The 15,000-nt window shown below is 42.7% G+C and overlaps 2 protein-coding genes across 3 annotated transcripts in view; both read right to left on the bottom strand.

Annotated features, from left to right (window-relative positions):
* cln6a (CLN6 transmembrane ER protein a) overlaps positions 1-3,162 on the bottom strand; it is a gene marked incomplete at its 5' end in the record, with an annotated part of 9,099 nt that extends 5,937 nt beyond the window's left edge. The window contains 3 exons of the mRNA XM_080531881.1: positions 1,336-1,441; positions 2,142-2,322; positions 3,070-3,162. Of these exons, the coding sequence (XP_080388007.1) occupies positions 1,336-1,441; positions 2,142-2,322; positions 3,070-3,162 (380 nt within the window). The remainder of the gene's footprint in view (positions 1-1,335; positions 1,442-2,141; positions 2,323-3,069) is intronic.
* A 2,291-nt stretch (positions 3,163-5,453) lies between these two features.
* The window catches only part of LOC308158896 (integrin alpha-11-like), a gene marked incomplete at its 5' end in the record, with an annotated part of 56,330 nt that continues 46,783 nt past the window's right edge, over positions 5,454-15,000 (bottom strand). For both annotated transcript variants that reach the window (XM_080532608.1, XM_080532609.1), the window contains 9 exons: positions 5,454-5,570; positions 7,043-7,156; positions 9,204-9,299; positions 9,444-9,554; positions 9,921-10,004; positions 10,474-10,587; positions 11,388-11,478; positions 11,745-11,828; positions 12,264-12,340. In XM_080532608.1, coding sequence (XP_080388734.1) covers positions 5,496-5,570; positions 7,043-7,156; positions 9,204-9,299; positions 9,444-9,554; positions 9,921-10,004; positions 10,474-10,587; positions 11,388-11,478; positions 11,745-11,828; positions 12,264-12,340 — 846 coding nt within the window. In that variant the 3' untranslated portion in view covers positions 5,454-5,495. The remainder of the gene's footprint in view (positions 5,571-7,042; positions 7,157-9,203; positions 9,300-9,443; positions 9,555-9,920; positions 10,005-10,473; positions 10,588-11,387; positions 11,479-11,744; positions 11,829-12,263; positions 12,341-15,000) is intronic.

The following is a 15,000-nucleotide window of genomic DNA, read 5'->3' as shown; positions in this document are numbered from 1 at the left end:
AATGACGCGCTGCTTAGGGTTTTAGCATGCATAAAATATGCGAATTGTTATGCGAAATAATCCAACCTAGGGTGTGTTGACGCTGGGGCTGCGTGGCTTTGCCTTTTCCGAGCCACCGCCTGCATTCTGTCCTTCAGTCTCTTGCGCGATGAAGATTCACTCCGATTTGCTACTTCCTCTCCCGCCCATCCCCTTACTGAGCCAATCAGGACGCTCGGATCTGTGTTCCGTGAATGAGGGAGGCTCCGCCCACATCTCAGCGGATCACTGGAAGGAGGCTTCTAGACGAGAGCGAACACTTCCGTTCTGCCAATGTTCTTCTGAGTTCAGTGTAGCTGTATATGGAAAGTGTTGGTTTTTATTAAGTTGGTTAAACTAGGTAACAGTCCTTGGGCCAAACCATTTTTCATTACCAAATTCTGGGCAAATTCTAGATGTGATTTTTTTATTCCTATACATCCCATGTTATGTTTTGATATGATAGACCTTTTGGTTTGGTTATCATGTGGTGCAGAGGCAGGGCCTGTGAACCACCACACCTTCAGCTGGATTCAGGTGAAGAACAGTCACAAGCAGAGCTGTAGATCATCAGCAGCAGCCAAGGGAGAGCCTTCTTCTTCCTCCATCTCTCGCAGAGCAGAGCAGAATGGCTACTCTCATGAAGTTCACATCCCACAGGGCAAACCATGTAATATTAAGAATTTCCATCGAGCTGTACTTCTCCATGTTATTGTTACTCATAAGGCCAAGCCCTGGGTATGACTAGTAAATACATGTGGCCAACACATCTCACACCAGATTACTTTTATTTGACTATTACTCACCACAAAAGCATTCATACATCGTTTTTCATGTGAACTCAGCACTTGAATATATTTTGTTTGCAATCTTATTTATTGCAATTTCATCTGTTGTAGTGTGGGAAATGTAGTTCATGTTTAATTCACATTACATGGGACCCCTCACCTTGGTCACAATCTCTTTGATTCTCCACCATTGAGATAAAGGAATTCAGAGTATGTATAAAAACTACCATGGCAATAAACTGATTCTGATTTAAGCTTGTAGGCTGCAGTTTTTCAGACAACCTGCTACAGTAGGCTATGGCTAGTGCACTCTTACGCTAAGTAGTGTGTAGTAATGTATGTAAATGTATAATAAATCCACTTTTTTTTTTGCAGAGTAATGTATTTTATTTATTCAGTAGGTGGATGTAATAAACCAGTTAGATTATTTCCTGCTCTGCAGTTACTGGGCTCTCAGAGGAGCCGGATGACCTCCAGCACCTCTGATAGCCCAGTAACTGTAACAATTTTGTCACTGGTTATGGCAGACCTGCATTTTATGCAGTGCGGGCTTGTTTCCATGGCCTGGTTCACACAGGCCTGGCAGCCAACCAGGCTGCGGCAGCACAATGCCATTGTTGGCACCTGCATCAGACCTGTAACAAGTAAAACAGACAACATAGTACATCTTAGTACATTCAGTCCAACTGACTACTACTGCACACTCTATCACCTGGGCCAACACCAGATAACACGTGAAGAACACCCTGTCAATATGATAGACGATGACAATTGACTCTTGCTTATATGATAACAGCTGACTCTGCACAATGTTCATTCACACTCACACTCACTTCAATGTTATTTAATTGCACTGCCTATATCACACATACAGACACACTGTGATTGGATGGGAAGTAGAACAAGATCAAATTGAGAGACTGCTAGACTACAGATAATAAATCACCAGTTTGGATGTGCACCTTGGACTGGAAACTGGAAAGACGAACTAATTAGTGCTGATCAAAGCAGTGACAAGAATTCCAATTGACCTGTACCTGCACTAGTTTTTGGCAAGAATAAACTTTTGATTTCTATTTATAAGCTGGGCAGATGTGTAGGAGTTTCAACCTTGAAGCCTATTCTAGGCCGGAATTCAAATCTCTTTATCACTTGCACTTTTTGCTTGATAGTACACCTGTTTGATGAAAATGCTCACAGACTCCACTCCCCTGCCCTGCTACAGCACTGCAGTTGGTTGGGATTGATCACCAGACTCCTCCCATTCACCATCAACAGTTTTTGGCTGTTCACTCTATTTTGGAGACCCTCATGACATGCACATGTGTGACTAACCGTGGCAGATGCAGCACTTGAATGCCTCTTTAAGGGCTGCTTCCTGCTGTGGGGCCAATGCATGACGCAGCCCGGCCACCTGCTGGATCCTGTCCAGCACTGCAGGTAGGCAGTCTGCCGCCAGGACCACCGCCTCGATCTTTGCAGACACCCCATCCAGTGCAACCGCCTCCTCGTCCTCCTCGTCCGTTATAAATCCAAAGTGGCCAGGGGAAGGAGAGGGAAGGGTGGAGGTAGAGGGGGGAGGGGAGGGAACAGGAGCAGGACTGAGGTGTGAGGAGGATGGTGGGACGTTGTCCCCCATTACATTGAAGGTACGTCCTGACACACCCAGGGCATAGTGGCAGAAGCGCCCTTCCTCAGGGAAAAGGGTGATCCCCGCTTCATCCACAAGGTGAATACTCTCTGATGTCACCTGTGTTTAAAAAAACATCTTGGTGAGCTTACTAATTATTAATAATCACCCATCCAACCACTACATTTAAAATTGCATTCTTATTGGCGATCATACAACAACAGTTAAAGCACACACTTGTTCTTTGTAGCTTTTCCCACAATGGGACACCGACAGCCCAGCCATGTCTGGGAAAAATCATCCTCCCTCCACCTCCAGTGTGGAGCCTACACGTGTCTCGTCCGGCGCACACACACTGGAGGTGGCATCCCATGACTTTTCAGAGACCGTCTATTATATGTATACATTTATTTCGATTGTTTCGATTATTGGTTAAATTATACTCGGGTTATTGGTGCTAGCAATAAGTAGGGTATGCAGTAAGTACCACGCGCCACGAGAAGCTAATACCACGAGCCGATATGGGCTCTACATAGTGCAATATGAAGTGAGGCCTATCATCTGTAAAATTTTAACATCTGGCCTGTAGCTCTAGCATTAATAATCTGCCAAATGTAGGACTACTGTACAAACCTTGAATAGGAACGCAAGGTTCCTGATGGTGCAGTCAACTTCATTTAATTTGTTAGTCTGGCCAGCCTTCACAAACACGTAGCTGTGTGGCATGGTGACTGGAGAGAATGGAACACGTGTTCCAGCTGTTTTTATAAGGTCCCGGCTTGAGTGATCTCGAGAGATCTCGCGAGATCTCTGTCCAAGATGCCAATTGGCTACCCAACTTTTTTTTTAATTTTACCACCCAAAACTTGCTTCCTACTTCAACAATGTCGAATTTGACGCCCTTTGCTGACATTATTTCAAAGATGTTTGAAAGTGGTTATTCAGAGTCTGATATTTCGCGACATCTACAAGTAGAGTGCGGTGTAGAGAAAGGTTCTTGCTCCCCTTCGTATGATTCGCGCGTAGCTGTGCTGTGGTTGTGATAGAGACATGAGCCCTTTCATGTTCTTTATGCGCCTGAGTCTCCTAAACACGTAGAGACCAACCCCGAGTCGATCAGAGCTTCCTGCGCTGAGCTATGGTAACTCTCCCGCACCTACCGCACAATACGTCCGGAAAACCGCAAAAAATTAGGCATTCACCGGTAGGGGGTAGGTGCGGGAAAGTTACCATAGCTCAGGTTAGGAATCTCTGATCGACTCGGGGTTGGTCTCTACGTATTAAAAATAAATAGAATGAATTATAACTCACTATGATAGTGACTATCTATCTGGAGCACAGGTGTGAAGCTTTATTGTGTGAAGCTTTGACAGAATTTGAGTCAGCCTACTTTACCAGATGTGGCTCTTATTAAGAGAATTGATGGGAAAATCAGCTTGGCGTGTCATAACAAGTCATTTGAAATAAGTAAAGGACATTGAGAATCAAGGCATGATTAGTTAGGTGATGATTGCTTCATAAATCATTTACAAACAAATTCACAATACAATCATAATATACCGTATGGCTTATAAATTAATTGTAACGCTTCTGAAGGATTTACGAAAAGCCTCATTAATTTCTTAAAAACGGGGAACCAATCTATTCTATCATTGTCCGCCATGTGTAACAATCACACAAAACACAGGTTGAGCTCACACACAATGATAGATGTACACATTTGACAAGTTTTATTCTTGATGAATTACAAATATTTCACACCTCTTCAACATGGTTAGGAAACTGACATTCATGAATAACAACAAAAGGTATTTAATTAACAGTAAACATTTGTAAATTATTCCTTTGGACATGAAAGCACTATAAATACCAAGGGTCTCTTCATGAGTTCATATTAATAGGACTATCAGCCGTTTTGTTGAAATCCTCAATAGGTTTGTCTAAAACAGTACAGTCAGAATAGATGGACTGTGGGCGGAGTGAAATACAATGCATACCCTTTTACAAAGGCTATTTGTTGTGGTGCAAAAGCATGTCAGAAGACACAAAATATCTGTCTCAAAGTTTGCCATGTTGCTTTAGCTACAGGTGTAATGCCACAATCCTTGAGGGAATACTGGGAAAATCACAATATTAAACTGGATTACATAATATAAAAAAGGTACATGGCTATTTACAAAACATATTCAAGTTTGTATTTCTACAAAGTAAAAGTGCATAACAATTAAGATTTTATTCTGTTATTTCCCAGAATAAAAGATTTGAGAGGACGAGGAAGAAACTTGGAAACTCCACAACAGGAGATTTAGGGCTATTTTGTGGGGGCTTTCAGAAAGCAGGTTCTCTGTACAAGTTCTTAGGAAGCAGATGATCTGGAAAGTTCCTTGAATGTTGGAAAATTGGGAGTCCTTAGTGCTTTAAATATTTTCAGCTCAGTTCTTAACTCATCCGTGGAAAACTTTGCGAGTGTACTTTCTGGCACAAGATGCCAAACTATTTCACCCATTTGACTTCTCTTCAAACTCTCTGAATAGACTCTCGTAGACAGTAATTAGCAATATGGCAGCCTTCTTCACCTTGAGGTTTCTCTTGTATTTCAACACAAAGGTAAATTAATTCAACGAATTGTCAGGGGAAGGGTTCCACAGCCTAGCTACAGAGCGGAGATCAGGGGAAGGTGGTTGGGGGTAACCAGGCGGAGAGAGTGGAATAGATGGAAGGATTGGGTGAGGGCCCAGTAGTCTCAACAGTGCAGGGTAGGCCTATTAGTAGCTCTACAACAAGACCAGGACCAAGGGATCTGGGCTCAGGTCATGGTACTGTAAGAGACCCTTTCGAACTCAACTCACTAATTTGGTCGTGCCGACATCTCGTGTGTCGTCAAGGTTACGTTTGGGTCATCCAGTGCACTGAGCAGGTCCTGGTCCTGGTCTTTGTCGGCGGTCTTGTGTAGATCATGTGGACTGTACCACTGTGGTGTTGGGGCGGGGGTGGGTCGGTCCCTGAGTGTTGGGTCCCCTGGGTTGGATAGATGTGTGTAGCCAGGCCCCAAGCCTGCGTTATCGCTCCTCCTCCTTCCCGGTGGCTTCCTGCTCGTCCTCTTCTCTCCTCTTCTGCCGCTGGAAGAAACCGAGCTGGAGGGAGAGGAAGAGAGATGAGGTTAGATTGAGAGGTAGTTTCACAAGTTAGACGTGCTGCCTCCCACCAATGACATATGCTCTGTGCTAACTGTCTGCTCAACAATTGGCTTTCCGTGTGCTATAGACGGAATGGGATGCATGTTGTTATTCCACGGAGCCCCCACCTCTGATTCCTCCATTTCATCCTGAACCCTACCCACCCAAACTCGTGATTTTGTCTCTGTCGAAGACCCTTGTTGTTGTTGTTTTTCTCCCATCTTAAAATTCTCAAAAACATTTTTTTTTTTTTTTTTTTTTACAGACGTACCATTAGCTGGTACAGAGAGTTAGAGCCTCATTGAGAGACCTAGATCAAAGTCATAGATGGTACTTAACTTGATTTCTCCCCTTAATTTAGAAATTGAATTGGACATTGCAGTCAGATTTAAAAACTCCCAAAAGGGGTATCTCTAGGGGCACCTCATGCAGAGTCAACATAAATTGGGGATGACACATTTTATATAATTTCATCACGAAATTCAGAGGTCAATTGTCTGCTATGAGAATGAAATAAATACATTAGAAGTAACTTCACTGTATGGTGTTTTAGTAACTAAAGGTTAACTGCAATCTCAAAGCTTACAATCAACAATCATGTTACTCTGTTGGCCAGAAGAGGGCAGTGACACTACAAATTCAAATGTCTAGAATGCTCAATGGTCGATATAACCTGGGAATCAGCCAGTCTAAATACTTGAATTTGGAGCAATGTGCCATGATTTATGCAATGTAGGATATAATTAAGTAGTATTAGTCTTTCCATTATAATAAAATAAAAATAAATAAAAAATAAAAAATAATAATACATTAGACTTATATAGCGCTTTTCTAGACACTCAAAGACGCTTTTATGTATCCCATATCCAAATGCATAGAATTAGAATTACATTCCTACGCTGAAATTCAAAGCTTGTTACATAGACAAAGACATACTGTATGTAATAAGTCTATCATTGCAGACATTATACAAGATGATGTTTGTCTATAACGACTCTTCTCCACAGTCTGAGAGGTCAGGCTTATCTTCCATAGAGCTAGGCTAGAGGTCAGGCTTACCTTCCATAGAGCTAGACTAGATGTCAGGCTTACCTTACATAGAGCTAGACTAGAGGTCAGGCTTACTAGATGTCAGGCTTACCTCCCATAGAGCTAGACTAGAGATCAGGCTTACCTTACATAGAGCTAGACTAGAGGCCAGGCTTACCTCATAGAGCTAGACTAGAGGTCAGGCTTACCTTCCATAGAGCTAGACTAGAGGTCAGGCTTACCTTTCATAGAGCTAGACTAGAGGTCAGGCTTACCTCATAGAGCTAGACTAGAGGTCAGGCTTACCTTCCATAGAGCTAGACTAGAGGTCAGGCTTACCTCATAGAGCTAGACTAGATGTCAGGCTTACCTCATAGAGCTAGACTAGAGGTCAGGCTTACCTTCCATAGAGCTAGACTGAGCAGGGCCAGCAACAGGAGCCCCCCCAGCGTACTCCCAATGATAATCCAGATTGGGATTCTGTAATCGTCCTCTTTCCTAATCTCCAAGATTATCTGAGGAAATAACAAAAACAAGTCCAAAACATGACATCATGGGAACACATTATACAAATGCACATTATACAGCACGATCTGATCCTATTCAGTGACATGCTTTGGTAAGTAGGTACTGTATGTTTAAGCAATATCACACGGTCGTAGGTACGATGGCCGCAGGCCGAGTACCAAAGACGATCACAGCCGTGCTGATATTCAGTATAACAGCACGACCTCGAGTGTGATATTGCTTTTATACAACAGTTCTACAGCGCGATTTATTAGTTAACAGTAATAAGCGACAACAGATTATGCTTTGTTTGTTTATTTAATCATAAAAATAAACAAAAAATAGTTCCGCAACTGAACTTCAAATGGACTGTTGCCTAGTAACCTGAACACAAACATGTAGTCTAATGAACGGTCATTTAGTAGAACATCTGTGCGGCGGAGTGATACAGTTAAAAGTCCCAGTGCTGTTATACTGTATATCAGCACTCATGGAATGCCTCTTGTCCAATCAAATTACTTGGTCGGAACTAACTGTTGTATAATAAACAATAGACTATTGTGACTTTCATATTCGGTTGTTAAGTCTGACGTCACGTGTGACGTTTAGCAATTTCCGGGTCCAAATAAAAAATTCCCAGCACCAGAGTACCAGTGTACTAAAGCGGTAGAATGACAGTTCAATTGTTTTTTTAGACTCTGATCTATTCATACAACAAGGGACACAGCACTGCGGCATTTCGAAGAGAGCGCCTCAGCCAACGTTGGACCCGGAAACACGTCACAGCTTAACAACCGAATTGTGACTCACACCAGTAGTAATTGACCAGAAGTGTCAGTGAGTTCTGACATGACATGTGTTTTTGAGAAGACATGAACTGTAGGTGAAACTGAGCAGAACACATTCTGTTCTTGCACAACCAAAGATACTGTACGTCAATCTCACAATCTCCTCTTGTGGAGAATTGTCAATTCCACCTCCCAAATGATACATTTGAAGGAATGCGGTTCACTGCTTTCCTTGCCAATAGAGCCTTATCAAAAGGAAAAGGTGACGGGAGCTGGATGTACTACTGAGTAGGCTGATCTCATTGCTTTACAACACTTGGTAGAAGTTAGAAGATGCCCTTAACCACAGATCCAGGTTCTAAACCCAACCTCCCTACTCCCCCATGGAACTATGGGCTGGTTTCAGACCCAGATGTAGCCTGGTCCTGGACTGAAGACCATGTTCAATGGAGAACACAAGTTGACAGGACAACCACGCTTCAGTTTGTTAATAGAGCTGCAAAGTTGTGCATAGTGGCCAACAGATGGCAGCACAGATCAGTGTATTTGACCACATGGCTACACGTATTGCTGCTGGTCCTTTCGGTCCTTTCGCACCACCACACAGACCTGTGTGTTGGAATACTAGCCTTGACTGGGAGAATCAAGACAGCTTTCTGGGCTACCAAGCTACCATACTCCTAGACAGAATTGCAGATTCAGACAGCTATTTATTGCACATGGTAGTACATTTATTCGTAATATAAAAAGTGAATGAATAAATTGTTTCTTATTGTTTGAACTAGATTAATAAGTATATTGGTTAATTTAATCAATTATTTCTACTATTCTTTTTTTTTATTCTAACCTCCAGATGCCCAAAGATGAACCCATCTTTCAATACAGTATATCCTTCTATTTTACTGTTACTGTTTTACTGGTTAAAAAACGGTTGTTATGGTTGAGTAACTGACAAGAGTGGGTCAGTAAGGTGATGTTTTCACTTTTCAAAAAATGCCGGTCGAGAGAGGACGCTGGTGTTGCTTGTTCGCCGCTTCTCCGCCTGAAATCTAGATATACTTGCAGTCTACAGAGTAGATTGTCCTACAAAGACACTTAGATTTAGATTTAGTTATTTCAATCTAAAAATGTATTAGATCCCTATACTTTCTTTTATTTTACTACTCGTATCTTTTCAGTTTGTAAAGCGTCTTTGAGTGTCTAGAAAAGCTCTATTTAAGTCTAATGTATTATTATTATTATGTATGTCAGAAGGTTGTAGACTCACATGTCTGACTGGCCTCTCTTCGTGTAGGAACATGGGGCTGGAAGGCGGGAGCTCCACTGACGCGCTGGTCACCAGTTCCAGGGTCTTGAACCTCAGCTGGGAGAAAGAACAAAACACCAAGTTACTTATCAAGGTTGCTCTGTCTTGGAATCTAATGTTTTGTAATTGGCTGGGGGTATGTGTAGTGTGCGTGCGTGTGTGTGTGCGTGTATATGTGTGTGTTTTGTGTGATATACTCACCGCATGCAGGGCATCTATCCGTAATACCCCTCTGATTCTGACATTGACCTCTCTGTAGGAGGCCAGGTTGACAGTGCACTGGACTGGCAAAGTCAGAGTATTGGAGTGGTTCTGCATAAAGGACCAGACACAACAACAATTAGCCTGGTAGAGAGGCCATTTTGGATTCAAAAAGGACCTTTGACAAATTACTCAATATGCTCAAATTACGCAATTACGCAATATGTCAACAAGCTTACCCATACTATAAATACTGGGGCATAGTTGACATATTGCGAAGCCTACTTGGTTGACAGCCTCACTAAAACAGCAGTTTGTCACAACGAGTATAAGATCATAAACACCATGATAGAACATTCAAGCAGAGTGTCACCTTTATTACCTACTCTATACATCGTAAAAATACGTTGAGAGACATTGTTACTCAATGTGTGTGGAAAAGACGGTGGGCGAGGAGGGTGGGGGGGGGTAGTTTACCAGGCGTGAGACACGAGTGAGGTCCTCAGGCGATGCCCTGCTCTGTGCCACATGTTGAGGGGGTATACACTGGGTGCCGTCTGTCTGAGGAGACCCAAGAACGGATGGAGACACATTAGAAGTGAGGCGCTTAATATGAATGAATTAATTATCTTTATTGTCATTGTAACAGGTACAACATTGTAACAGGTACAACGAAATTTAAATGCCAACACTAGGTTCTAACAATCAAACACAGTCCTAAGATAATTAAAAAACAAGAATGAGACATAAATAGACATAAATAGGGGGGATATAAATAGAGGGACAAGTGATCGGTAGGAATATGAGAATGTATCTATTATGTAACTTCTATACTTCTATACACTATATGGCCTATTCACAGGGGGGGGTATTATAGACAGGGGGGAGTTAGCATGTAACTGTGTACTTTTATAAACATATAAACATATGAACTATACACTGACATACACATACACTGACACTGATGAAAGGACAGCAGTCAGTCAATGTTGTTGTTGAGTGTGTCGAGGAGTGTTCTCTATCCTCTCACCTGGTCAATGTGGAAGTCTGATATCTGCAGGAGTTGGTTCCCATTCTTGGTCATCTCTGGGATCTCAATGTTCAGTTTTAAGTCTTTCACAGGGAAGAAGCCCAGGTTCTGGAGCTGGGAGCCAAACCAGGGGGAAAACATAATAGGACATCGATTTACATACTGCTCCAAACACATTTACTGTCCTGTAATGTTGTTATGCAATGCTTTCCAGAAACATGGTCGGTCCTCTGTGTCTCAGTTGGTAGAGCATTGCGCTAACAACGCTTAGGTTGTGGGTTCGATTCCCGCTGGGACCATATAGTATACTGAAAAATGTATGCACTCACTGCAATGTAAGTTGCTTTGGATAAGAACGTCAGGTAAATGGCATATATTATATTGTATGAAATGGTCATGGTTCTCACACCTTCTGAAACATCAAATTCAAGCACCTTTCAAGGACTTTCAAGACTCAATTCCCTCAAATTCAAGGACCCAACATGGCATAGTTCGAGACAGATCTAGATGAGAATTGATATAATAGGAACTATCCGCTCACAGACAACAATTAAAAAGAGAAGCTTGAATGTGTGAACACTAGATGGTCTCTTGCCTTCTCTACCACAGCACAGCAAAACAATATATTGTGAAATATGTGTAAAGTTAAGCAATACAGAGACTTTTTTTTTGAGAGAGAGAGAGAGAGAGAGAGAGAGAGAGAGAGAGAGAGAGAGAGAGAGGGGAATTCAAGCACTTTCAATGACCCAACCCATGTCTATTTTCAAAAACTTTTAAGACCTTGATTTCTTTTTCTCAAATTCACAAACTTTCAAGGATTTCAAGGACCCGTGGGAACCCTGAATGGTGCAAGAAATGTTATTGGTGGGGTGACTGGGCCCTTACCTGGAAGGTGAATGTGACTGGGCCCTTACCTGGAAGGTGAAGTTGAATTGAGGCCCAGTATTCCCAGGTTTCTCCAGAGAGATGTCGGCTTTGATCTCACAGCGAGTTGGGTTGGAATCCCTGCAGAGGTCAAAAGATGGAAGTAATGTTTACATATGTCCCTAAATACATACAACATTCCATATAGAAAAATCTGCTTGACTTCTAATGCATTTGGCCAGAAATCTCATGTTTTGAGGTTCATTGAATCAACATGCAACATTGAGTTAATTCATTGCAGTGACAGTTAATTGCCTAGCTAAATCAAATGGATGTCTATATATTTCATTACAGTGAAGGGAGAATGTTGGATGTCAATTAGAGAGGACATTGTGAGAATGACAAACCTGGTAAATAAGAGGTCAGCCTCGTATTTCAGCGGGTGATAAATGTTGTTGACATTGTCCTCATAGCTAATTTCCTCTCCATCGCTGTAGGGAGAGAAATAGAACAGCATTTCAAGTATTTAAAAAAGTATTTAAACTATTCAAACACGTTAAACTCACACCCAAAACAGGCAGCCAACGACCCTTGGCTGACCGGAGGAAAATATTTCTCCAACATTGCAACTCAGTCAATGTCAAGCTTCTCACTCAATGTGTGTCGTGAGCCAAGTAGCTAAGTGGCTGTGATTGGAACGGTTGTTTTGTCTGCGGTCAATGTGACAGTTATAAGACCCAGTTCTTGAGAGTTACTGTATCCGTAGTCCCATATGTCCTAGAGAAAATTGCATACACTCTAGGGGTTGCAAAGATCTAGCAATTCAGCCACTAAGGAATCAGAACGTGCTCACCGGAGCTAATATTTTTTGCCTTGACTCAATCTAGAGACCTGCTAGCATCCTCAACTCTGTATGGCATTCCCACCTGCTGGCGTCTAGGATGACTCGTACGTGGTCCAGGAACACTGAGCGGATGAACTCAAACTCCAGACGGAAAGACACCTGAGAAGAAGAAGGAGAGAGCGAATGTTCCTGTTGTTCAAATGTGCATTCTTTCATTCGTATGATTGATTTCGTTAACACAAAGGAACACAAAAAAACTGTATAATCAACTCAAGCCCTTCCTGTACTCTTCCTAAACGATTCCGAACGGTACGCCCCCCCCCCCCTTCTTTCCAGCTTGCAACAATAACACACCCTGCATCAAGGCTTAAGGAGAAAAGCCTGCAATAACCTGCAGTAAGTCAGCGGCCTCAGAGCCACAGAGCTCTGCTATACTGCTGCTACCGACCAGGCTAGATCCCCTTACTGTAGACCAAGTCCTAAACACACACGCACTATTACTGCATCAAACCATGTGTAGGGTCTCACTGCTGGCATAACACTACACCCACTGTGCGTTTAGAACCACTAAACTGCAAGAAACAGCACACGTATAATAGACAAACAGTCTGTTGTTCGGAGACGCCAGAACTATCACTGCTGTTACACACAGCAGTGCGAAGGCTGAGACACTTCCACCAAAAACAAAGATACGGACCAAGCAGCGGTCCATATCCAAGTTCCGCAGCTGTATTGTGTATTCTGAGCATAGTCATACCGGTCTGATTGTGCTACCCTTGGGCCCCATTCCTGAGGTCAACAGAAGATAATGAGGAGAGGGGTGGGAGAGTACGAAGAGAGTACGAAGAAAGCAAAGCATTGCAACAGGAGGCAGAAAGAGGAGGGAGAGAGGAATGGAGTGGAGGAACATCGGAAACGGGTCAGATGGGGGAGGAGGAGAGGGAGGATAGAGAAGAGGAGAAGAGGAGAAGGCCATTAGGGGTGTTGTTTACCGGGCGTGCCGTCTTACGATGAGCTCCTGATGGATGCCTGCTGGGTAAGACGAGAATGTCTAACGACGTCGCTAGCTAGCCCCCCCCCCCCCTCTCATATAGGACCTCTCAACTGACAGAAGACAGATACTGTACTGTATGTACAGACACAATGCCTGGCTCCTACATCATTATATAAGTCCAGCGTTGCAGTAATACCTGTATGCCTTCAAACATATCAAAGGAATGCTCATCTCTGTGTCTGCCTGGATTATATCGTTTTATATGAAGTCCTTTTATTGGGGGGGGGGATTTTAACTGTAATTACCCCCCTCTGGAACGGGCTTGGAAGACATCACAGTGGTAATGGCTTGGGCTGATCATTGCCCTGGCAGAGGAGCATGGAAAATCAATCCCACAGCTACAGCACTCACTCCCCCTTTTGAGCCAAATCCCCAAAGCCACCATTGTAGTCAGATATACCCAGCAGACGCTATAACCTGGCAAGCTTGATAAGAGAGACTGGTTTGTAACTACTGAGCTGTTTCTCTCTCCTTGGTTACCCCCAGCTACAACACAAACACATATCTGTGAGATGATGATTATTTGTGCTAATGAGGTGGTAGGGGTAATGTGGTGGTGTGTAAGAGGAGGGGAACAGATACTTTTGGTGGGCAATAGGGAATCAAAGTGAGTGTGTGTGTGTGTGTGTGTGTGTGTGTGTGTGTATGTGTGTGTGTGTGTGTGTACATGTGTGTGTGTGTGTGTGTGTGTGTGTGTGCATGTGTCTTCTAATAAATAATTGGAGGTTCGTAGAAAACCTGAGAGGACCTGAGAGGACTGCTCACAATCAGGACTGCTCTCTATTACGCTGACAGCAAAATTAAAAGACGTAAATATTTACATTACCAGTTAGTGGGAAAGCAAGATATGAGTGGAACATGTGTGTTTATGACAGAACAATATGGGGAATCTAACAGCTATCTATTTATGTTTCATCCTTTGCCTGATGCCCTAAGCAAAGGAACTGCTGACTACTTGTGTGGTCCATGTCAACCATACCTACTAGTGTGGTCCATGACATTTGAATGCAGTTCATTAAAGTGTACCGCATTGAACAAGGTCTGTGTTTGTTCCAGGGGAGGCTGGTGGAGGTAGAAATCGGAGGACAGGCTCATTGTAACGCATGGAATGGAATGGAATTGAGCGTGGTATCAGACACATGTTTCAACTCCTTGCATTAGAATGAGCCTGTCCGCCCATCCCTACCTCCATCAGCCCCCACTGGAACAAAGTCAGTCGTTTTTGTATACGTCAGTGATGCACATTCATATGGATTATACATCTTCGTGTTTAGAATTATTTGCTTTCCCTACCTCCCTGATTTCTTTATGACCGAATATGTAGCATACTGTAAATAATGTGATTTTCTGCATGGTTGAACATGATTAAATGCATATGGCTGGAAATAGAAACACGCTGTCTTCAGTATTATTTGTAAATAACAGTTCCAAGCAACTGCAAGGTACTGATCTAATTTAGTAACCTAACAACCTACTTCCCTTTAATGTTCTAGACTAGAGACTGAATTTGCAGATTTAAGAGCAGTCGAATGAAACATTCGTGGTCTGTGAAAAGAAAAGTTGGACAGTATAAAGAATCAAGTTTCCAAAGATAATTGTAGGCCAAATGTCACTTGAAACCTAACCCTAACCAGCATTGTTTCATGGTTCCGCATCACAGGAGGTAATTTATGATTACCATCAGTGATCTTATTAAACGTTGGTAGCTGATATGTTGTTCCAGCAGTATATGATAAGCCCTGGAGAGCATTAAAGGAGCTACACA

The sequence above is a fragment of the Nansenia antarctica genome (genome assembly GCF_963989245.1).
Source record: "Nansenia antarctica genome assembly, chromosome: 5".
Classification (NCBI taxonomy): domain Eukaryota; kingdom Metazoa; phylum Chordata; class Actinopteri; order Argentiniformes; family Microstomatidae; genus Nansenia; species Nansenia antarctica.
Note: the sequence above shows the minus strand (reverse complement) of the source record. Positions and strands in the feature narration are given on the sequence as shown.